General features: G+C 47.9%; 1 protein-coding gene across 1 annotated transcript in view; it reads right to left on the bottom strand.

Moving 5' to 3' along the window:
* The window catches only part of EPHB1 (EPH receptor B1), a 396,322-nt gene that overhangs the window by 45,804 nt on the left and 332,062 nt on the right, over nt 1-18,456 (bottom strand). The window contains exons 10-11 of the mRNA XM_081798416.1: nt 14,495-14,617; nt 3,265-3,512 (exon numbers count right to left, since the gene is read on the bottom strand). Coding sequence (XP_081654542.1) covers nt 3,265-3,512; nt 14,495-14,617 — 371 coding nt within the window. The remainder of the gene's footprint in view (nt 1-3,264; nt 3,513-14,494; nt 14,618-18,456) is intronic.

Here is an 18,456-nt window from a genome sequence, read left to right as displayed (position 1 = left end):
ATGAGAGAAGATGGACTCTGAAAAACAAACTGAGGGTTCTAGAGGGGAGGGGGGTGGGAGGATGGGTTGGCCTGGTGGTGGGTATTGAGGAGGGCACGTTCTGCATGGAGCACTGGGTGTTGTGCACGAACAATGAATCATGGAACACTTCATCTAGAACTAATGATGTAATGTATGGGGATTAACATAAGAATAAAAAGAAAATAAAAAATAATGGTGCTTCTAATCCTTCCAGAAGGTGAAGGATTCTACATCCTGCAATGGGAGAGGAGCAGTAAGTGGGCTGTGAGAAGCCATGTCCAATGTGCTCACTGGATCCCCGATGCCCACAGCCTCTCAGACTTATTGTAAACCATCATGACCAGTTTGGTAGTGGTGGGGGGAGGGAGGCAGTTGCACAAATTGAGGACTAACTCTTTTCCTTTCTTCTCTGAATGGTGATCCTAAAATTATACTACTTCCCAGAAGATGAGCCCTGCAGAACTGCACTGATGACCTACTTTTCAATTTTACCCAGCAGCAGATACATCAATTAATGTTGCTCTGCTCCAGGGTTTGGTAGTAAGGCTGAAATTAGATTTATAGATTACCTGCCTCCATGCTGTGCGAGGAGTCAGAAACGCTTCATTTCCCCTCTCCTCCTGGTGCTGCCTGCTCTGGCCGTTCCTCCCTTGCCATCCCTTATCCTCTGTTGCCCTGTGTTCCTCACTTGCCCCTGGCTCTTCTCCCACCACCTGGGCCTCATCATCATGAAAAATACTGGTGTCCAGCATGCCCCCATGTCCTGGGCCCCACGCGGAAAGAGCCCTGTGTGGAGCATCCGTGTGGGGTTTTGATTTTCTACAGGCTCCCGAGAATGAATCTCCTCGTTCGCTTGTATGTTCCAGGGGAGAAAGTCTGATCACAGTCCTCAAATCATGTTGCGACTCTGTGAAGTACAATCAGGTGACTCGTAGGAAATAAATGGCTCCTAAAAAGGTCTGGAGGCTGGTTCCAGAAAATGCTTTTTCTCCTAACATTGTCTTCTATTCACTTTTATTTGGCTGTCTTCATGAGATCTCTGATCACGAATGAATGCCCCCAGGAAAGCACAGTCTTTATCCCACTCTGACGTGAGGGGTCTGGCTATAAGAAGGGGAGACCATGTACACTCAGGATGACTATTTCTCCTGCCATTCCCAAACACTTTGGTGCCAGAAATGGCTTTTTATGTTTTTCACTCAACCAGCACTTACCAGGTGCTCCCTGTGTTAGGTACCGGGGGTTTTAAAATAAAGGGCATAAGCCGTACCTTCAAAGAGGCCGTACTAGGCTACGTACGTCAGTCCCATCCGTTGTCATCCCATGCCCCCCACCAAAAATTAGCCGCTACTGCCTAAAAACGCAGAGGAGGTAAAAGTGTGTGCTTGCCCTGCTGAAGTAGCCAGTCTGTGCAAATGCAGCTTCTAGACAAGCGCCCGAGCTACCCTTCCACACGGCAGCCCCTCGGCCCTGAGTCTGAGCTTTGGAGCCACCACACAGCTGCTGAAAGACTACCAGATAGGCCATGCTGGCTCTAGCCTTTGAACACACTGCTCAATTGTTCCATCGTACCTGCCTTCTCCCCGGCCTGCCTGGCGAGTGCCTCATTCTCCAGTATCAGATAATTTTCCCTCCTCTTTAAAGCCTTCCCTGGCTCCCCCAGGAAGATTTCAGTTCTTCTTGGCTCACCATACATCTTCACACCACACGTGGAAACATAAAGAATCTGGGCAGATGATTGCTGGACGCTTTGGGCACTCGGGTCCTCAGAGAAGGGACCGCTGTGGCAGGTTGTAGTCTCTAAGATGGGCACAACAGGACCTCCCATTGCTTATGCATAAGACGACATCATGTAATTGCCCCCCATCAAAATGGGGGGCCCATTTCCCCCCCTTGAATCTGGGCAGCCCCTCGCAGTGGTCAAAGGGTACTGTGGGACTTGAAGCTAAGTTACAAGAGTGGTCCAGCTTCTGCCTTTTTCTCGTGAGACATTTGTTCTTGGGACCCAGCTTGCTGTGAGGAAGCCCATGCAGGCCACCTGGAGACAGGCCAGCTGATACCCAGCATCAGCTGCCAGACTGATGAGTGAGTGAGTCTTTGGATGATTCCAGGCCCCAGATCTTGAAGTGCCCCAGCTGACACCACATGGAACAGAGATGTCCCCAACGAGCGCAGATTGCAGATTCATGAACAAAATAAATTGTGGTGAGCCACTGAAATCTTGGGTGATTTCTTACTTAGCATTAGAACAATGTCGCTTTCATGTCTATAGGCCCAGAACCCAGTAGAAGGCGTGACCACAGCAGTGGCCCCATGAATATTTCAAGACCAAGTATCTGAATGATCCTTTGATCTGCAGCCACAGCTACTGTTTGGTAGCTTTGGTGACAAGCATAGCCTGCCACTTGGTATTACCCTGAAGTCCTTGCTAAGGAGACCTTGCCCCATTGTGATGCTGCCCGCACACCCTCTGCTCTCAGGCCCCCCACCTCCCCCCAGTTCCCATCTGAGGCTTGGGTCCAAGGCAGGACTTGCTGGCCGGCCTGTGCTCTGCCAGCTGACTCCCCAGACACTGGCATCATGGCTGTGCTCACCCACCCCCACTCTGAGTCACTCTGTGATGTCCCACAGAGAGGCAAGCTGTCCCGGCGTGGTTCCACGGGAGCATGTTTGACAATGACCATTTACAGATCTCCCAGCCATAGGCCTCGATGCACCCCCCCCCCCACCTCTGCCGCAGGTTGGTTTGGAGTCACAGAAAAGACCTGTGAATGCTTGTGACATTGTCTCTTCCTCTCCTGCCCAGGAGCACCTCCTCCGAGGGTGGGGGAGCTGGGTATCAGAAAGGGTGGCCTGTTTTATCTCTGAGCTGCAAATGCAGGGAGCAGGCTGGGCTGGCTGTGCTGGGGAAAGACAGAGATGGCCACTGGCGTCTGCAGGAATCACACGGGCCAGTGTAGCTGCTGAGAGTCTCCTCAATCTCCGTGATTCATGCAGATGCCGATGGCTATTCGTCACCCGCCTCTATTCATTCGTATTCATCCAACGAGCATTTATCGAGGCCCCACTCCACGCTATCCTCCTACCGAGGGGTCCACAGGCTCCTCTTTGTTCTATCCTTTCAGAAACAAATCTGTCAACCTCGCTACCATTCCTAAGTGGCAGGTTAGCCTCATGCAGACACTCCTCCCCAGCATCCATCCCACACTGCTAACGTCACCCACGCCCCCGAGCCGCTCTTACCCTGAGGAAAGAATCCAAAGCGCCGTTCTCCATGAACTCCGTGATGATCATGACGGGCCGACTCTTGGTGACCACGCCTTCCAGGCGGATGATGTTGGGATGGTCAAACTGGCCCATGATGCTGGCCTCGCTCAGGAAGTCCCGACGCTGCTTCTCGGAGTACCCGGCCTTCAGCGTCTTGATGGCCACATAGATTTCCCTCTTGCCCGGAAGTTTCAGACGCCCCTTGTACACCTCTCCAAACTCCCCTGCAACAAGAATGCAATCGTTACCCATTTCTTTCTCAGTCTGCGGAACCACCAGGGCACAATAGTGCTCAGAGTGGAATTGTGGTGAAAGTGGCAGAGATGGAGACAGTGTTCTCTCATTGAAACTACGGTGTCCCGGCCCCGATCAGTTCACGGCAAACACAGAGGTTATATGAAAATACGTCCCTTGCCTCAGTTCTTCGAAATCGTTGGGGTAACTAAAGTGGAATTTCAGAGTCTATATAAGTTTGTTTTTCCTCACGTTTGGTTTTTCATTTGTGTCCCAGCTGAATAATTAAAATGAAACGGTCAGTGTCACTTTGGCAGACCATAATTCATTTTTAGCAGAGCCTGGCGCAAGAACATCCAGGGGCTAGGGGATATGTTCAGGTTCTTCAGTGCTCTGAATGAGATGGATAATGTTCATGTTCCTACACTGCCCCGAAAGTTTCTGCGTCTACTGGGTTGCCCAGAAAGCAGTCAGGAAGGGAAGTTAGTGGACACCGTGCAGGATACAAGGAGGGGAAGCAGGATTGGCCAGAGTCCCAGATCACGATGCAGACCTGACCTTATGAAAAGAAAGGAGGAAGCAGGCATGGATAAGGAGAGCTCCAGATCGCCATGCAGCCCTGGCTGAAGCAGCCCTGCCCGTTTTCTCCACCCCTGGGCCGCTTTGGAGTACAGAGCACCCATGCCAGGAAGGCCCAGGCTCCAGCCTCCCGCCACGCTCAGTCACGGCCGGGGCTGCCGGGAAACTGAGGCAGGTCCTGAAGGCAGGGCAGCTGGAGGCTGGCGGCGCCCTGCACACCCGGCAGCTGAACAGGAGGTGGTTTCTCGGAGCGAACGCGAGCGGCACACCTCCGTGGGTGCCACAGCATTTCAACATTTGTGCGGGAACATCACCCAGAGTAAAAACAATTCTGGTGGCACTATTTCATAGCTGCTTTACAAAATCTGTTGAATCCTGTTAAGTGTGCTTTCAAGAGTTGTTCTACGATTTTGTTTGGCTTCGTAACTGCCAGTTCTTTCACGTGAGGCAGTTTAGGGTCTACTTGTAAGTGCATCACTGACATGTGGTGAAGGCCTGATGGGAGACGGGGCCTGGGTGGCTTTCTGCTGGGGGGACCTTCGCTTTCACCTTCAGCTTCTGGAAGAAAATGATGGAGCAAACTGTGAGCAGATCAACGACTGGCCGAATGAGAAAAGCAAGTTAACATCGCCTCTGTGATTTGGCTGGGAGTTCCCTTTGTTTTCTGCGGCAGAAGTCATTGGAAGGAAGCTGCAGGAAAGGGCTCTTCACGCAAAATTGCTCCAGAGTCCGTGAGATTTGTCGGAAGCTAGGGCCAGAGTAGAGGTTGGCACAAGCACCATTAGGATGATCTCAATGTGGATCTGAGGACATAGATCACGTGTGACTCCAGTTTTGACATGAACCAAATGCTGCTTTGCTGAACTGCTTGAAGTCAGATGGAGTTTCGTTGATGTTCTTATCTTGTAGGGCCCACTGTGGTGCCTGGTATGGGGCAGGCATGCCCGTCAAAGGGGTGGGGGGGCGTATTTATTGTTACCTGTTTGGCTTCTGCTTTGTCTGCTCTTGGGTTGTAACCTGCTGGACACTCTATCCCTGCTCTATCCGAAAAAAGTAGAAGTACCAGTATTTAAATGTTTTTAAAAGACTGTTACCGCACCATCTTCTTCTATAGCAAAACACTGTATGCCCAAAGCCAGGGGGATGGCTGGAAAATGACCATCCATCCTGGGGAACGCCATGAGCTACTGAAAACTAGTAGATGAGTCATGCGTCCGGGCTTCAAAAGATGTCCGCATTGTATTGTTCAATGAAGAAGAAAAGGAAAGAAAGCTACGGAATGTGAACACAGTATGTACCCAAGTGGAGAGTGTGTGTGCGTGGATGCAAAAGAAAAACCATGGGAAAAATCCACATAAAATTTACTTATAACTTCAAATTCTTTTTAAAAATGGTTGCTTTACAAGGGTGGGAATAGGAGTGGGGAAGTAAAGTCAGTCAACTTAATCTAATTTCTTTTATATTGTTTGAATTGTTATAATAAGCATTACTTTCGTTGTTCGACTGCGTAAATTTTTTTTAAAAGTACTGCACAACAGGGACCTGTCACATATGCGTGTGTATGTATATGTATATATGCTTGTGTATAGTATGTGTGTATATGCATGTGTATATATTTGTATACATGCATACATGCGTCTATATGTATGCATATATATGTGTATGTATATGTATGCTCTGTAATCTGTGTGTGTGTATACAAAATCCATCCTTCTGACACCTTGACCTAGCAAGTATTCAGGAACCATGAGCTGAATGAATACAGATTGCATATTTGATAAGTATACTAATTGAAGAATATTGGTTAGCATTTCTTCCTTGTTGCTATAATAATGAGTTATATTTTCTTTAGTAAAAAGACAGTGGTTGAAGGGAAAGGTGCAGTAATATTTCTTCTTGGAGGAGATAGGACACCAGTATCTATTGACCACCTACTAGGTGCCAGGCAATGTGCTAGGCTCTTTGCATATCTTATCTCCTTTAATCCTCACAGCACCCTCGCGAGTTGGGTGTTATTATGTTCATTTTACTAGTAAGGAAACTGGGGCACAAAGAAAACACGCCCCAAACCCTCCAGCTGCGAGTCAGAGCCAGGATTGCTGTCCGTGCCCCACACTTTGCCCCCTGCCATACTGCTCAGCAGGGTGGCTATGAAGTCACAATCCAGGGACCACCATGCCCCAGCTGTGCAGGTCCTAACAGTTCATGGGCTGTCACTGTCACTGCAACTCACATGTAGGGAACTGCAAACACAGTGGGCCTAGCTCATAGATCTCACAGTCATTGAAACTTCCTGCCTGGCAGGCGGGGGGGTCAGAATATTTAGGAATCGGAATCTTCATCAATTTCTACATCAGTGTGTGGATTTGGGGAAAGTGTCCCAGGTGAATCTGATGTCCCCTACAACACACACAGGAACGCCCCAGTTAAAGACTTCTCTTCTATGCCAGTGGTTCCCAAAGTTGGCCACCCCCTGCAGAACCCTGGGGAGCAGGTGTACTTTGTACAAAGTACAGAGGCCTGGGTCCCACCTCTAGGAATTCCGATTCGCTTGTCTGGATGCACCCTGAGTAGAAGCAGGATCAGCGACGTAATTTGTGGGTCAGACCAGGTACAAAATGAAACTGCAGGACTTCTTGTTCAAAAATTACGCAGGATTTCAAGACTGTGACAGCAGGGTGTTAAACCAAGTGTGGGCCCCTCTCAACCTGGGGTCTGGGGTGATGACACTGGTCACAGGCCTGTGAAGCCAGGCCTGGCTGCCCAGGTGGTTCTGATGCGCAGCCAGGTTGAGCACCATGGGTCTAAAGCACCCAAGCCTATCTCAGATGGATTAGGGAACCTGGAATTCTTTTTTTTTTTTTTTTTAAAGATTTTATTAGAGAGAGTGAGAGAGAGAAAGAGAGAGCACTTGTGGGGGGGAGGGGCAGAGGGAGAGAGAGAATCTCAGGCAGACTTCCTGCTGAGTGTGGAGCCCCATGTGGGGCTTGATCCCAGGACCCTGAAATCATGACATGAGCTGAAATCAAGAGTTGGATGCTTAACCAACTGAGCCATCCAGGTGCCCCCGAAGGCCCGGGGATACCTGGGCTTTATCATTACACCTTTGAATCCCTTGGAAAGCAGGGCTTGTGTATGGGCTGCCTCCGAGTGTGGGCTATATAGACGTGAGTGGAAAGAAAGAACACAAGAGGGAAGAGACCAGCAAAGGTGTGGCTTTGGCAAGTTCTATCTACCTAGAGCGGTGTGGCTCACACTACTTTCCGAACCGACAAATGTTATTACACTGTTTAACCTTTGTGGCTGACTGGTTTCCAAGTGCAGTGCTTCTACTCCTTGAGCTTAAAGCTGTATCATCTGTGGGGGGTTGCATCATATAGGTTTTAAAAATGATAAACTAAAAATGGGCTCTCTGGAGAGGATTTTCAGGGCAGTGGAACCACTCTGTCTGCAACTGTCAAGGTGCCACATGTCATTATACATTTGTCCCAGTCCATACAATATATGACCCCAAGAGTGAACCCTCCTGTAAAGTATGGACTGGGGGTGAAATGATGAATCAAGGTAGGTTTATCCACCAAGGTACCTCTCTGGTGGGGCTGCTGTTGGTGGCGGGGGGGGACGCTGTGTATGTGTAGAGCAAGGGGTCTATGGGAAATCTCTGTCCCTTCCCCTCAATTTTACTGAGAACCTAAAACTGCTCTAAAAAAAATACAGACTGTAAAAACACGTGCTCTCCTTGGGTAGGGAGCCGGGCTTTGTAGTCAGTCGCTATGGTGTTACTGCTCTCAGGGATCTGCTCTGCAAGCTTCATACTGATTCTGTAAAAATAGCTCCTTTCCTGTCTGGCAAAGAAATGACTTCATATTCTCCAAACCCAGAGGTTTTCAAAGTACCCACTGCCAAGGGAGCCACTTAGTCCTCACTCGGAGGCTGTGCTCCACCCTGTCATTACGTGGCCCCAGCGCTGGGAGAGGGACTGGGGCAGGGAGCGGAGGAAGCAGCTTGTGTGGACACCAGCCCGGTCACCGGACTCGGGGCACGTCACTTCCCCTAGGCTCAGCTTTCTCAGCTTTACACAATAAAAAGAAAGGATGGGCCACGGGGTGCTGAGTCTTGGAGAAGGTGTTTTGTAAACTACACACTGTGGTTTAGATTTAAGACAAGCTGGGGGTAGGGGCGTGAGGGGGGTTGGCCCGTGTGGGAGGTGGGCTCTGGAAGAGAAAAAGGAGGAAGAGCAGGTTTCTGCAAACTAGTGGGACCCAAGACAAAGTAGGGCTTTATGCCAAGGGTGGTGGGGAAGGCCGGCTGCCAGGTATCTGGGCGTGGAAGGTGTCCCCAGGTCAGCCTCGGGTGCTGAAGTGTGGGGGCTCTGGCCCTCTGGCACCACCAAGGTTCGTAGGGAGTGGGAGTCGGTGGGCATCCTGCCACTGTTAGTAACAGAAAACCAAGGCTTTGGGTGGCTTACAGTCTGAGAGACTCTGTCCCCTTGACCTTTGACTTCAGGTTCATGTACCATTCTCAAGACACTGTTTTTGCTTCTTGACACCTTGCCTGTCATTAGGGCTAGAGCTCGCTGTCTGTGATGCTTTGATTTCCCATGATCTGAGCTCTAGAGAGCTTCCTTTTACAAGAGCTCCCAACCATGGCCATACATTTTGCAGTTTTTGATAAAAATTCATAATACCTAAAAATATTCTCCACAAATCAAGCATTAACATTATATTTAAAATAGATGCTTGTAGGAAATGACTGGGTAGTGGTTATGGTTGATTCTTGCTATGTGGATCCTTCACTGACAGTGATTATAACGAGCCTAATTTTGGTCTGGCTGGACTTTGATTGGCATGCATCCTCGCAGCTGACCTTGGAGCCTCTCCTACCCTTTGGCTAGGACTTCCCTCCGGCTTCAGGCCAGTCTGGGGGCCAGGCTTGGTTCTCAAGGTGTGCTTTCCGTCCAACAGCATCAGCATCACCAGGGAACTTGTTAGAAAATGCAGATTCTCCAGCTCCAGCTGGATCTTCTGGGTCAGAAGCTCAGTAGGTGGGGTCCTGTGACATGAGTTTTAATATGCCTCCAAGAGGATTCTGACACCTGGCTCAAGTTTGAGAACCACGGCCCTCCAGGCTGTCCGCTGAGGGTAATGCAGCCAGTTCCCGCGACTGTCCTCCAGACAGCTCCTGAAATTATCCCCTACAAGTTTTCAGCTCCTCGCCAGTTCCTCTTTCCTCCTTTCCTTGACATAATGAGGAAGAGAGAAGAAGTGGTTTGGCAGCATTAAATGCCTCAGCTATTATATAGAAAATCAGAAGGAAAGAATTTTCAGTTTTTGAAAATGAAACATCCAACCTGCCAGCAGGTATTTTGAGCGGTGACTGTTGGCTATGTGCAGTGAGAAGCTACACACAATTGCACTCTCTCTCTTTCTCTCTTTTTTTTAGCAACAGCATTTTGAAGTCCCAAACTGCCTTGGGGGAAAAAAAGGAAAGCAGAGCTTCTAGTTACTAATTCAAGCTTCCACCAGAAAAGGAACTTTTAAAGAATAAATTTAAACTAGGTTTTAAAGTATGACTACCAGCCAGTTTTATCACAGTAGCCTGGGCAAGGTAAGTAGGTTATAGCTAAACCAGGGATAGTAAAACCATGGCAGGCAGTCCGCTACCTCCTAACCCCGCACCCAGGACAGACATTCCTTATTGATCACAGTGCTATTCTTCCTTTTCAGCAGAGCTCCCCAGGTCCCCATTACCGGGCTACTGGAGTTAGCAGATGAAATGGAACCTGCTCAATAGCCATGGTGTCCACAATACTTAATACCTACACGGTGAGAGTGAACGGATTTTCTCTTTTCTTATGGCTGTTTGTGGTCATTCGACAACTGCCCACCTGTCGATGACATTGTTTTCATAATGTAAACAAGCACATACTGAAAATGCTTCATATCTTGGTCCTCATTGTTATCCTTCTTAAGGTAGATAGCTAATCATACTAGAAGAGGAGGACTGGCGGACGGAAGAACTTGCACTCCCCAGGAAATGTGGGGCGCCTGCCCACTCCCCATGGACATACTGAATTCTAGGACAGTTTCATCATTGCCAGCCAGGAAGTTTGCATATTCCAAACTCCCAGACAGAGTTTACCGTCAGAAGTAACATTCCTGTATACTTAACTGTTCTTTTCCAGAACAGTACCCAAAGTGGTAGCTGTGTGGGGGTTATATTCACCAGACCTAGATCAGCCGTGTCTACGTTTCAATTCTTGCTCTATTATTCACTCAGCTGACAGCACCATCTTTGGCAAGCCATCCTCTGAATGTTTATTTCCTCACCAGTTTAAACACACACACACACACACACACACACACACACACACCCTACCTCACATTAAGGGAGTGAAGTGAGACAATGCTTGTAAAGTATGTCCATGGTGAGTGTTCAATATATGCCAGTTATTTTAATCATAATTACTCAAGACATCTATTTGATTTCCTCTTCTGAAAACCCTTCCTGTTGTGACTCTTGTCCAGTACTGAGGTCACCCTCATGCTCCCATCCTCATTTTGAATAAGCCCAGGAGAGTCAGGTTGGCAGGTGACCTTTCTACCAAAACACTCCCAAGAAACCCGTCTTCTTCAAAGAAGAGAACTGGTGGGCCTTGCTGGCCCCATTCCCAATCTGTGCATAACACAGATCCCCCTCCCCAGCTCACCTAGCCCTCTCTCCATAAGCCTGCCTCTCTCTCACAAAAAGTTATCTGTAGAAATGCTGAATTGGCAGCTGCTGGAGTCAGAGGAGGAGATTTATTAATAAAATACAATTGCCAAATCTTCCTCTGGAAGCTTCTAGTGTCACCTCTACCTACATTTCCATGCACTTGACAGTCATGATCAGGGCTGCTGCATACAGCTACATAGGTTACACACTGCACAAGGCAGACCACCATTCATGCCATAGGGCCCAGTTATAGATGGCAGCCTGCTTGATGCTCTAGGTGAATCTATGGATCGAACTGATCAGAATTAACCCATGTATTGGAGTTGACCTGTGAGATGGCTCCTGTGAGTCAGATTCATGGTCACAAAGAGCTGATACTTTTCCAAAGCTCCAGAGGGCCTGTGGCCCTCTTTGAAGAGACCAGTGGTGTCCATTATCTGCAGCAGTCAATGGCCCACCATCCTCTTGTGGACAGGCATGGTGTGTGTGTTAGACCATCACCCCTACAGGGCAGAGGGTGTTAGGCATCTTGCATTTCCCAGCACCCACCACAGTCCCAGGTACAGAATCAGTGTTTAATGAACGAGGATCTTCTTGAACTCTAAACGGAACCCCTCCTGCAACAATCACAGCCCACTCCTCTTGAAATACCTTGCACAGTCTGGAAGGCTGGGGTGTGCTAGTAAGTGTTCAACTACCAGCTCTCCAGGAAGCAAAGAAACAGAGAAACAGATACCTCCCATTTGTAGTATTTGCCAATTCCCACTGTGTAAATACTCTTCCTGGGGCTCATGTGGCCCTACCAACATGTATCACTGAACATGGGGCTGGAAAGAGATGTACACAGTCGGCTCTTGTGAGCTGGTACCAGCTGGCTCCAGCAGCCTGCTGCTAGAAGGTCACGTTCATTTCTCTCCTTAAATCATGCAATTTTCCTCTTCTGTCATTGTCTCATTCTCTAATGAGTTTCGCAAAAAAAACTTGCTCTTCCAACTAGTTTTCATCCTTGAAAGCTCAGGCCAAAAGTTATCTCCTTTGTGAAGCCTTCCTGATGCCCCTGCCCATTCCCAGAACAAGGAACTGAGCTCTGCTCTGTGTTGGTCCAACATTGCACACGCCTGTTGCAGATGGTGTGAAGCAGTGAACACATGACTGGCCTATTTCTCATTAGGATTGTCAGACCTCTGGGGATGGGAGAGGACTGCTGTTTGTCCATCTCCGGAACCCCACATCCAGCATGCAAGAAGTATTCAATAAGAGCTTGTTGAGGGGTGAGGGGGAAGGAAGGAATACACAAACAAAAAAAGGACGACTGACTTCTGAGTCTTCTTTTCATGTGTTGTTACCTTCTGCAACCCTAAGTTTCTGCCCCCTGCTCCCAATCAGCCAGGAGGCTAAGAGCAGGATTGCCAGTAACACTGTATAAACATTACCTTACAAAATTCTTTTCTTTTTAACTTGACCTTCACACCAGCTCTTTTAGCACAAAGTGAAGTCAGTCTCAGTGAGGCGGGGTGTGGGAGAAGCAAGAGTGGAGAGAGAGGAGAAAAAGTGGGGACTGATTCCAGCTAGGAGTGTCTTCTGTTAAAACTGCATCCAGTTGCACATAGTGAATTAACATCCACAGGGATTAGCCCTGGAATTTCTGAATCGTGAGGAGATGAGCGTCTGGTAGAGGGTGATCGGCAGCGACCAGGCACGGGTCTTTACCTGGTGCTGCTGGACGTCTCATGAACTGCTAAATGTATCGATCCCTCCCCACTACCACGTGAGCCTCGGAGAGGACTGACCTTCTCTGAGCAAGATGCACCAACACGGCAGCGGAGGCCCAGGCTACACAAAAAGGGAAAGTGAAGGATGGAGCAGCGCCATCGATTGTCCCTTTATAGGCATCCGGCTGTTGGTGAGCTCACCCCCAATCGTCACTCCCTGGCAGGGTCATAAAGTGAGAAGGCTCTTTACTCTTCCCCTGACAAAGGCGGGAGGGGGCTGATGGGGGCTCTCTGGGGTGAAATGCAGTCCAGAACACATTGCTCAAAGCACATGACATAAATAAAAACATTAAAATCACTAGCACCATTACCACATGACATAACAACAATTAATAACGTGGGGAAACACGGTGCAGGACTGAAAGCAAGCCTTCCCAACACTCTTTCAAGTTCATTGGAGAAATCTGAGCCCCTAGGAGTAATCCAATTTATCTGGTATCCAGCCTTCCAAGGCATGATCCTTAAATATGTCAGCATCTAAGGAGGAAGAAAAAATTATCTGCACAGAAGTGAAAGTCGTGGTTCAGTAACATATTTAATGAAAGTCAATGGGAAATACGTATAGACTCATGTGGATCAGATTACGGCCAGCTGGCTGGAACTCCTGAGGGGTTGGTGAGGGGGAGAGGTGTGTCCTGACAGGGGCAGTCCCAGCAGCCCCCACAAAGATGTCATGAGAGTGGAGCTCTTTAAGAGAGAAACCAGAGCATGAAAATGGTGGCCTAATGGGTAAGCTGTCAAATGTGACTTCCAATTTCACAGATGGCTTTATGACCCCTCAGTGCATTAAGAGATGCAGTGAATGGAAGGATAGTGACTTTCCCCCTAAAGCTAATATACGAAGTGGCTGTCTGTAAGACTTTAAGCATATTTTATCGAGTTAAAACGTTACAGGAAGAGGCAACTCCATGGCTCTCCAAATATTGCTATGAATAAAGCACTTCTAAACGTAGAAACTAAAAAGAAGACAACAGCATATGCGTGAAGAGAGCTTGAACAATGGCTAACAAGAATTGGAGAAGAAGGAAAGACAAAGAATTTTGTAGAAGAAAATAAAAGGAAAGAGGACACAAAGCAAACACAGTTTTAAGAAGATTCAAAACAGGCAGTAGAGGAGGCATAAAGAGATTGCTTATAAAGTGAAGATATTTCGGGATATTTTACTCGTTCACATTAAAAAGGCTGGGTCCACTGCCAAATTGACTCAACTACTGATCCATTAAGGAAAGATGAAAATTCTACGTCAGTCTTTAGGTAGGAGCTCCTGAGAGCATCTCAGGCAGCTAGTCCTCTGCTGGGCTGAGTTTCTATTCCAATGCAATAAGGTGGATGAGAGCATGCATGTTTCTCGGAAGTGAAATCTGTCTTGGGTTACAGTCCATATCATAGATCTTTTGTAGGAAATACAGTTAGGGGTGGGTTTTCTTCTGGAAACAGTGGTCCCTCTTCAATTCATCATGATCTGTCTCCAAATGCATGTACATAGAAAAAGGAGAACTGAAAGTTTGGGAAGAAATCTTGATCCAGAGCCATGGAAATATCAGTGAGTGAGACATTACGTCCAGCTTCTAAAAATTTCTGTTTCTTTCAGTCTTCTCAACTGTGTACCTTAGATCTCTCTCTTCATCTGCATTTGGTAGTCCATTTCCAGAGCTATGTCTGAATCTTCCAAAACTACAGCTGACTTCTCTCCAACACCGGTCAAGCTTGGCCACCATGATCAAGGTCCCCAAAAGATCCCTAGACACACATTGTAGATGATTCAGACTCATCTTCTGGGGAGAAAGATGTTAGAAGCTCTTTTCTCAATGGGATGACTTTTTATGCTGAAAGAGAACACCTTGGACGGTGGGAAGAAGATGTTTGGACACCAAGAGAACAGAAACGAGGGGAGGGGAGAGCCATACCTGCTCCGATGACCTCTTCGATTTTCACAAAAGATACATCAATCTCCTTGGCAAACTCCCGGACAGCTTCGTTGGGGTCCTCATAAGTGAAGGGGTCAATGTAGATCTTCATCCCTGGGGAGCCTTATTAGAGGAGACAAGCAGGGTTAACATCCCAAAGAGGACACGGTGGTCAGTAAGTCCTGGCTGTTGTCCCCAGCTCCCCTACACACCAGATTGCCTCTCTGTGCCTGGCTGGGCCTTCCCATCTCCCTTCCCTCTGAGCCACACTAGCTTGGTTCTCTGTCCTCTACTTCTCCTCCATATTTTCTTCTCTTTTTGAGCTCTTGATGAAATGTGGAGCAGATTACTTATAAGTGACAGATCGGGACCAGTTCCCACACTGAGCACTCACAGAAGGCAAAGAAACTGATTGATGCCAACCAAATGCATTAGCAGAAAAGCGGTGGTAAAATGGTAGGGTAGGTATCAATATTCATCAACTTGACAATTTTTCTGAGTGGAGGCCACCATTAAGGTTATAACTGACGGCTGCGGCCAAGGCTGCAAGAGGGATGAGGATGGATTAAAAAAAAAGGAGAGAGAGAAAGAGAGAAGGAGAAATTGCTATTACAAAAACCCCAAGTTAGAAGTGTCAAGACAGAATACCAGAAGAAAAAACGTGAAGAGAAAAGCTTAGAAAATACTGATAAAGAACAAAGTCTACAGAGAAAAAAAAAATGAGGTGGAATGAAAGAAAAATGGTAGTGAACGTCCATGCCCTCAGACACACAAAAGTATGAAAAACAAATAAAAGGGTGAATGAGAAATACAAAAAGGAATATAGACTTTGCCACTGATGTTTAGAGTGGCAAGATAAATAGGTGTGCATGGGGACAAAATAGAGAATTGTCACTGCAAAAAACATACATTCAAAAAGTGGAGGAGAGGGGACAAAAAAGGAAATGGAACCAAAGAAACAAATGGATTCACTCACAATGTAATTTTCAACATGTCAGATGTGTCACTAGGCAAAGTCTAGACACTGTTTCCTCAGTGGTGGTGTGGTGAGCAGGAGAGGACTTTGAAAGCAACACCACATGGTCCAGCATGGCATCCTTGTGAGGGGGAGGCAGTTTGCCTGCCTGCTGCTGCTGTCTGGTCGGTGGAAGAGTCAGGTCAGCAGGGCAGGCAGGTCTGGAAAGGCACAGGTGCCGAGCGCCCACGGTCAGGACCCAAGTCTGAGGTTGGGACCTCCCGTCCCCACTGCGCCTCATCTCGCTGACTCGCAGCCCTATATGCAAAGGCTAGTTCTGACATTTATCATCCAAAAAACTCTGAGGACTCTACAGCTCCCCCAAGTTCATGTTGCTTTGGTCATAATTCAGGCAAGGATTCAAAGTGCTAGAATCCAATCCAGAGGGAGAAGGAAGATACAGCAAAGAAGTGAAGGGTTTTTTTTTTGTTTGTTTGTTTTTTTTAAGTCAGAGAGAGCCAGGTGCTATGCCGAGAAGATCAACTCTTTCTGAAAAATAGTTCATTCCCAGTCACTAAATAAAATCACTCCTAGCATGCTAGGCTGTTTGCTTTAGGTTAGTCAACACCATGCTAGAATGCTCCTTGGAAACTTGGGAAGAACAACATTGACTTTGGCATCTGCCGACTGAGATTTGGACAAAGCAAACAGAGATCCTCACCTTTATGTACAGTGTTCTAATCCCTGAGGAATGTGGGGGGAGGGGAGAGAAAGAGAGAGAGAGAGGCAGGTGTTCTACTTTGCTAACAGTGGACTAAAAGGAAAGTAGGGATGGGGTTCATCTCTTTCTCAGTTGGTATGAAGAACAAGTGAAGAGCAAGAACCATTGAAACCAGACTGAAAGTGTCTAACGAAGCCAGATCAGCATCTCCAGGCAGCCAAACTTTGGGTTCCACCAGAAGCAACCCTTGGGACAAGGTTCTGAGAAACAAGTGGCTTATCTGAAAGATGATCCCACAGCAGTAGGGACAGGTGAGTGGGGAAGTAAGATCGAGGCAAGGCAGTCAGCCTAGAAAAAGTGTGTTCTCAAGCCACTTCCCAACGCGGGTAACCGAAGCAGGCTTAAGCCCCCCCAGGGAAGCTGTGGGAGTTGGTGTGCATGAGCACATGCTTCACAGTTGGCCCACCCTGGATGGAGGGAGCTGTGTTATTATCATCCAGGTTCCCATCAAGCCTTTGGTGGGGGCTGATCAGCCTGCTGCGCAGGTGAGCAGGGAGCCTCCGTGGCCAGAGAGAGCTTTTTAGGGAAGAAACACAGATGGGGTAGGTGGAAGTTGGCAGCATGAGCTGAAGGGGTGAGCGCAGGAGGTGAGGCAACCACAGACCCACTCAAAATGCCAAACGGACAGCAGGTCAGTGTCACAACCTGTGAACTTTCCCGAATTCCATGCTGTGCGGAGATGAGAGGAGGCTGAGACCCAGAAGCTGGGGTTGAAAGGCGAGGATAGAATCCCAAAGCCTCCTACTAGCCTGGGCGTAATGCAGCAAAGCCACATCCATCTCTTAGAACAGGCCTCTCCTCTGCCAGTGGCGAAGCTAGCAGCTCCTTCCCACAGTGACTGTGATATTACAGAACATATTGCAAGTGACATACCCAGCACAGCGCCTGATGTACACAGGGAGGGCTCGCACACTGACGCACTCGTGATGATTATCAGTAAATGGTTCTAGGAAGTGTTTGGGGAGGTAGGAAGAGGAAGCTAGGTGGGGTGGCCAGTGGGGCATGTCAGCCACTTAGAGTTATATTAGTTACTTTAAAAATAACTACCTTGTTATTTTAGATCAAGGGCTTTTAAACAATGTATGCTAAGCTGTCCTACAGGAACTCTTCCACAAAGACTAATTAAACAATCTAGAATGTGCAGTAATGAATGGTTTGTAAGTACAGACACATATAAGGATGAAGGAGAAAGGATTCTGAGTTAATGAGCTTTACAGATATTAGCCCCCATCCATTCTGGGAAGGACCTACTCCCAGAGGGCAATGGCTCATCTCCTGATGGGGCTGGCATTCTTCCAGGCCAGCAACAGGCAACCAAGTGCACCAAGGTGGGAGCAAGTTCACAATTCAATGATGGGTGCAGTTTACTCTCCCGGAGAGGTTTGCTACCTTGCTGGCTTGTAGGAATGGGGGCAGGGAAGCACACGAGTGATGTCACAGCTGATCTGGGGCCAGGGGTCCTGACTGTTAGTAAAGCCCTTCACGAGCAGCTGAGGGGGCTGCATGGAGGAGCCCAGGAGAGGAGATGCAGTGTGCCTGTGAAGTTCTGCTTCTGTGCAGTAGTAGGAATTAGGACTTGTTTTCCCTGAAACTGAAGATACCATTGTCACATCGAGGAAGGGAAACTGAAATCAAAAGTCTACCAAACGGCTCAGACATGGTGCTTTTCCCCTGATGAGGGTCTGAGAGGGCTGCCCTAGCAGAGGGTCCTGGCCTAACTCCTCCGGCTGGGGGCAGGGATCCAGCGGTCGAAATCGGGAGAGTGATTTGACCGAGCACGTGCCCATCACAGCTCCCCGGCATCTATCTCATCCTGGAATAACACCGCTCTCCAGACCTCTTTCCTGCATTACCGCTAGGCTTTCTCAAGTCCCAGAAGATGATGAGAAAAAAAAATGCCTTTAGCTAGGCAGAACAGGTCATTTGTCTTTTGGCTCATTTTGTGTTTCTGCATGAATCCTGCATCAGCCTGTTCCTGCTCCCACTTGCCAGTGAGCAGTTTTTAATTATCAGGAAAATGGTATTTAGTGCAATGAATCACTAGACAGTGAACAAGGAATTCAAGTCAGCTGTGGAGTCAGGCAAACATTTGGAGATGGGGCTCAGAAATTGTTCTCAGATTATGAGTGTTGGGGAAATATTATCAGTGGTAGTAATAATATCAGATGCAATATAGCTCATAATATAAAGCATTTTATAATGCTCTGTACGGTGTTTTACATTATT

The sequence above is a fragment of the Leptonychotes weddellii genome, chromosome 1 (genome assembly GCF_054177405.1).
Source record: "Leptonychotes weddellii isolate Sample4059 chromosome 1, ASM5417740v2, whole genome shotgun sequence".
Lineage (NCBI taxonomy): Eukaryota > Metazoa > Chordata > Mammalia > Carnivora > Phocidae > Leptonychotes > Leptonychotes weddellii.
This window is presented reverse-complemented; position numbering and strand designations above follow the sequence as displayed.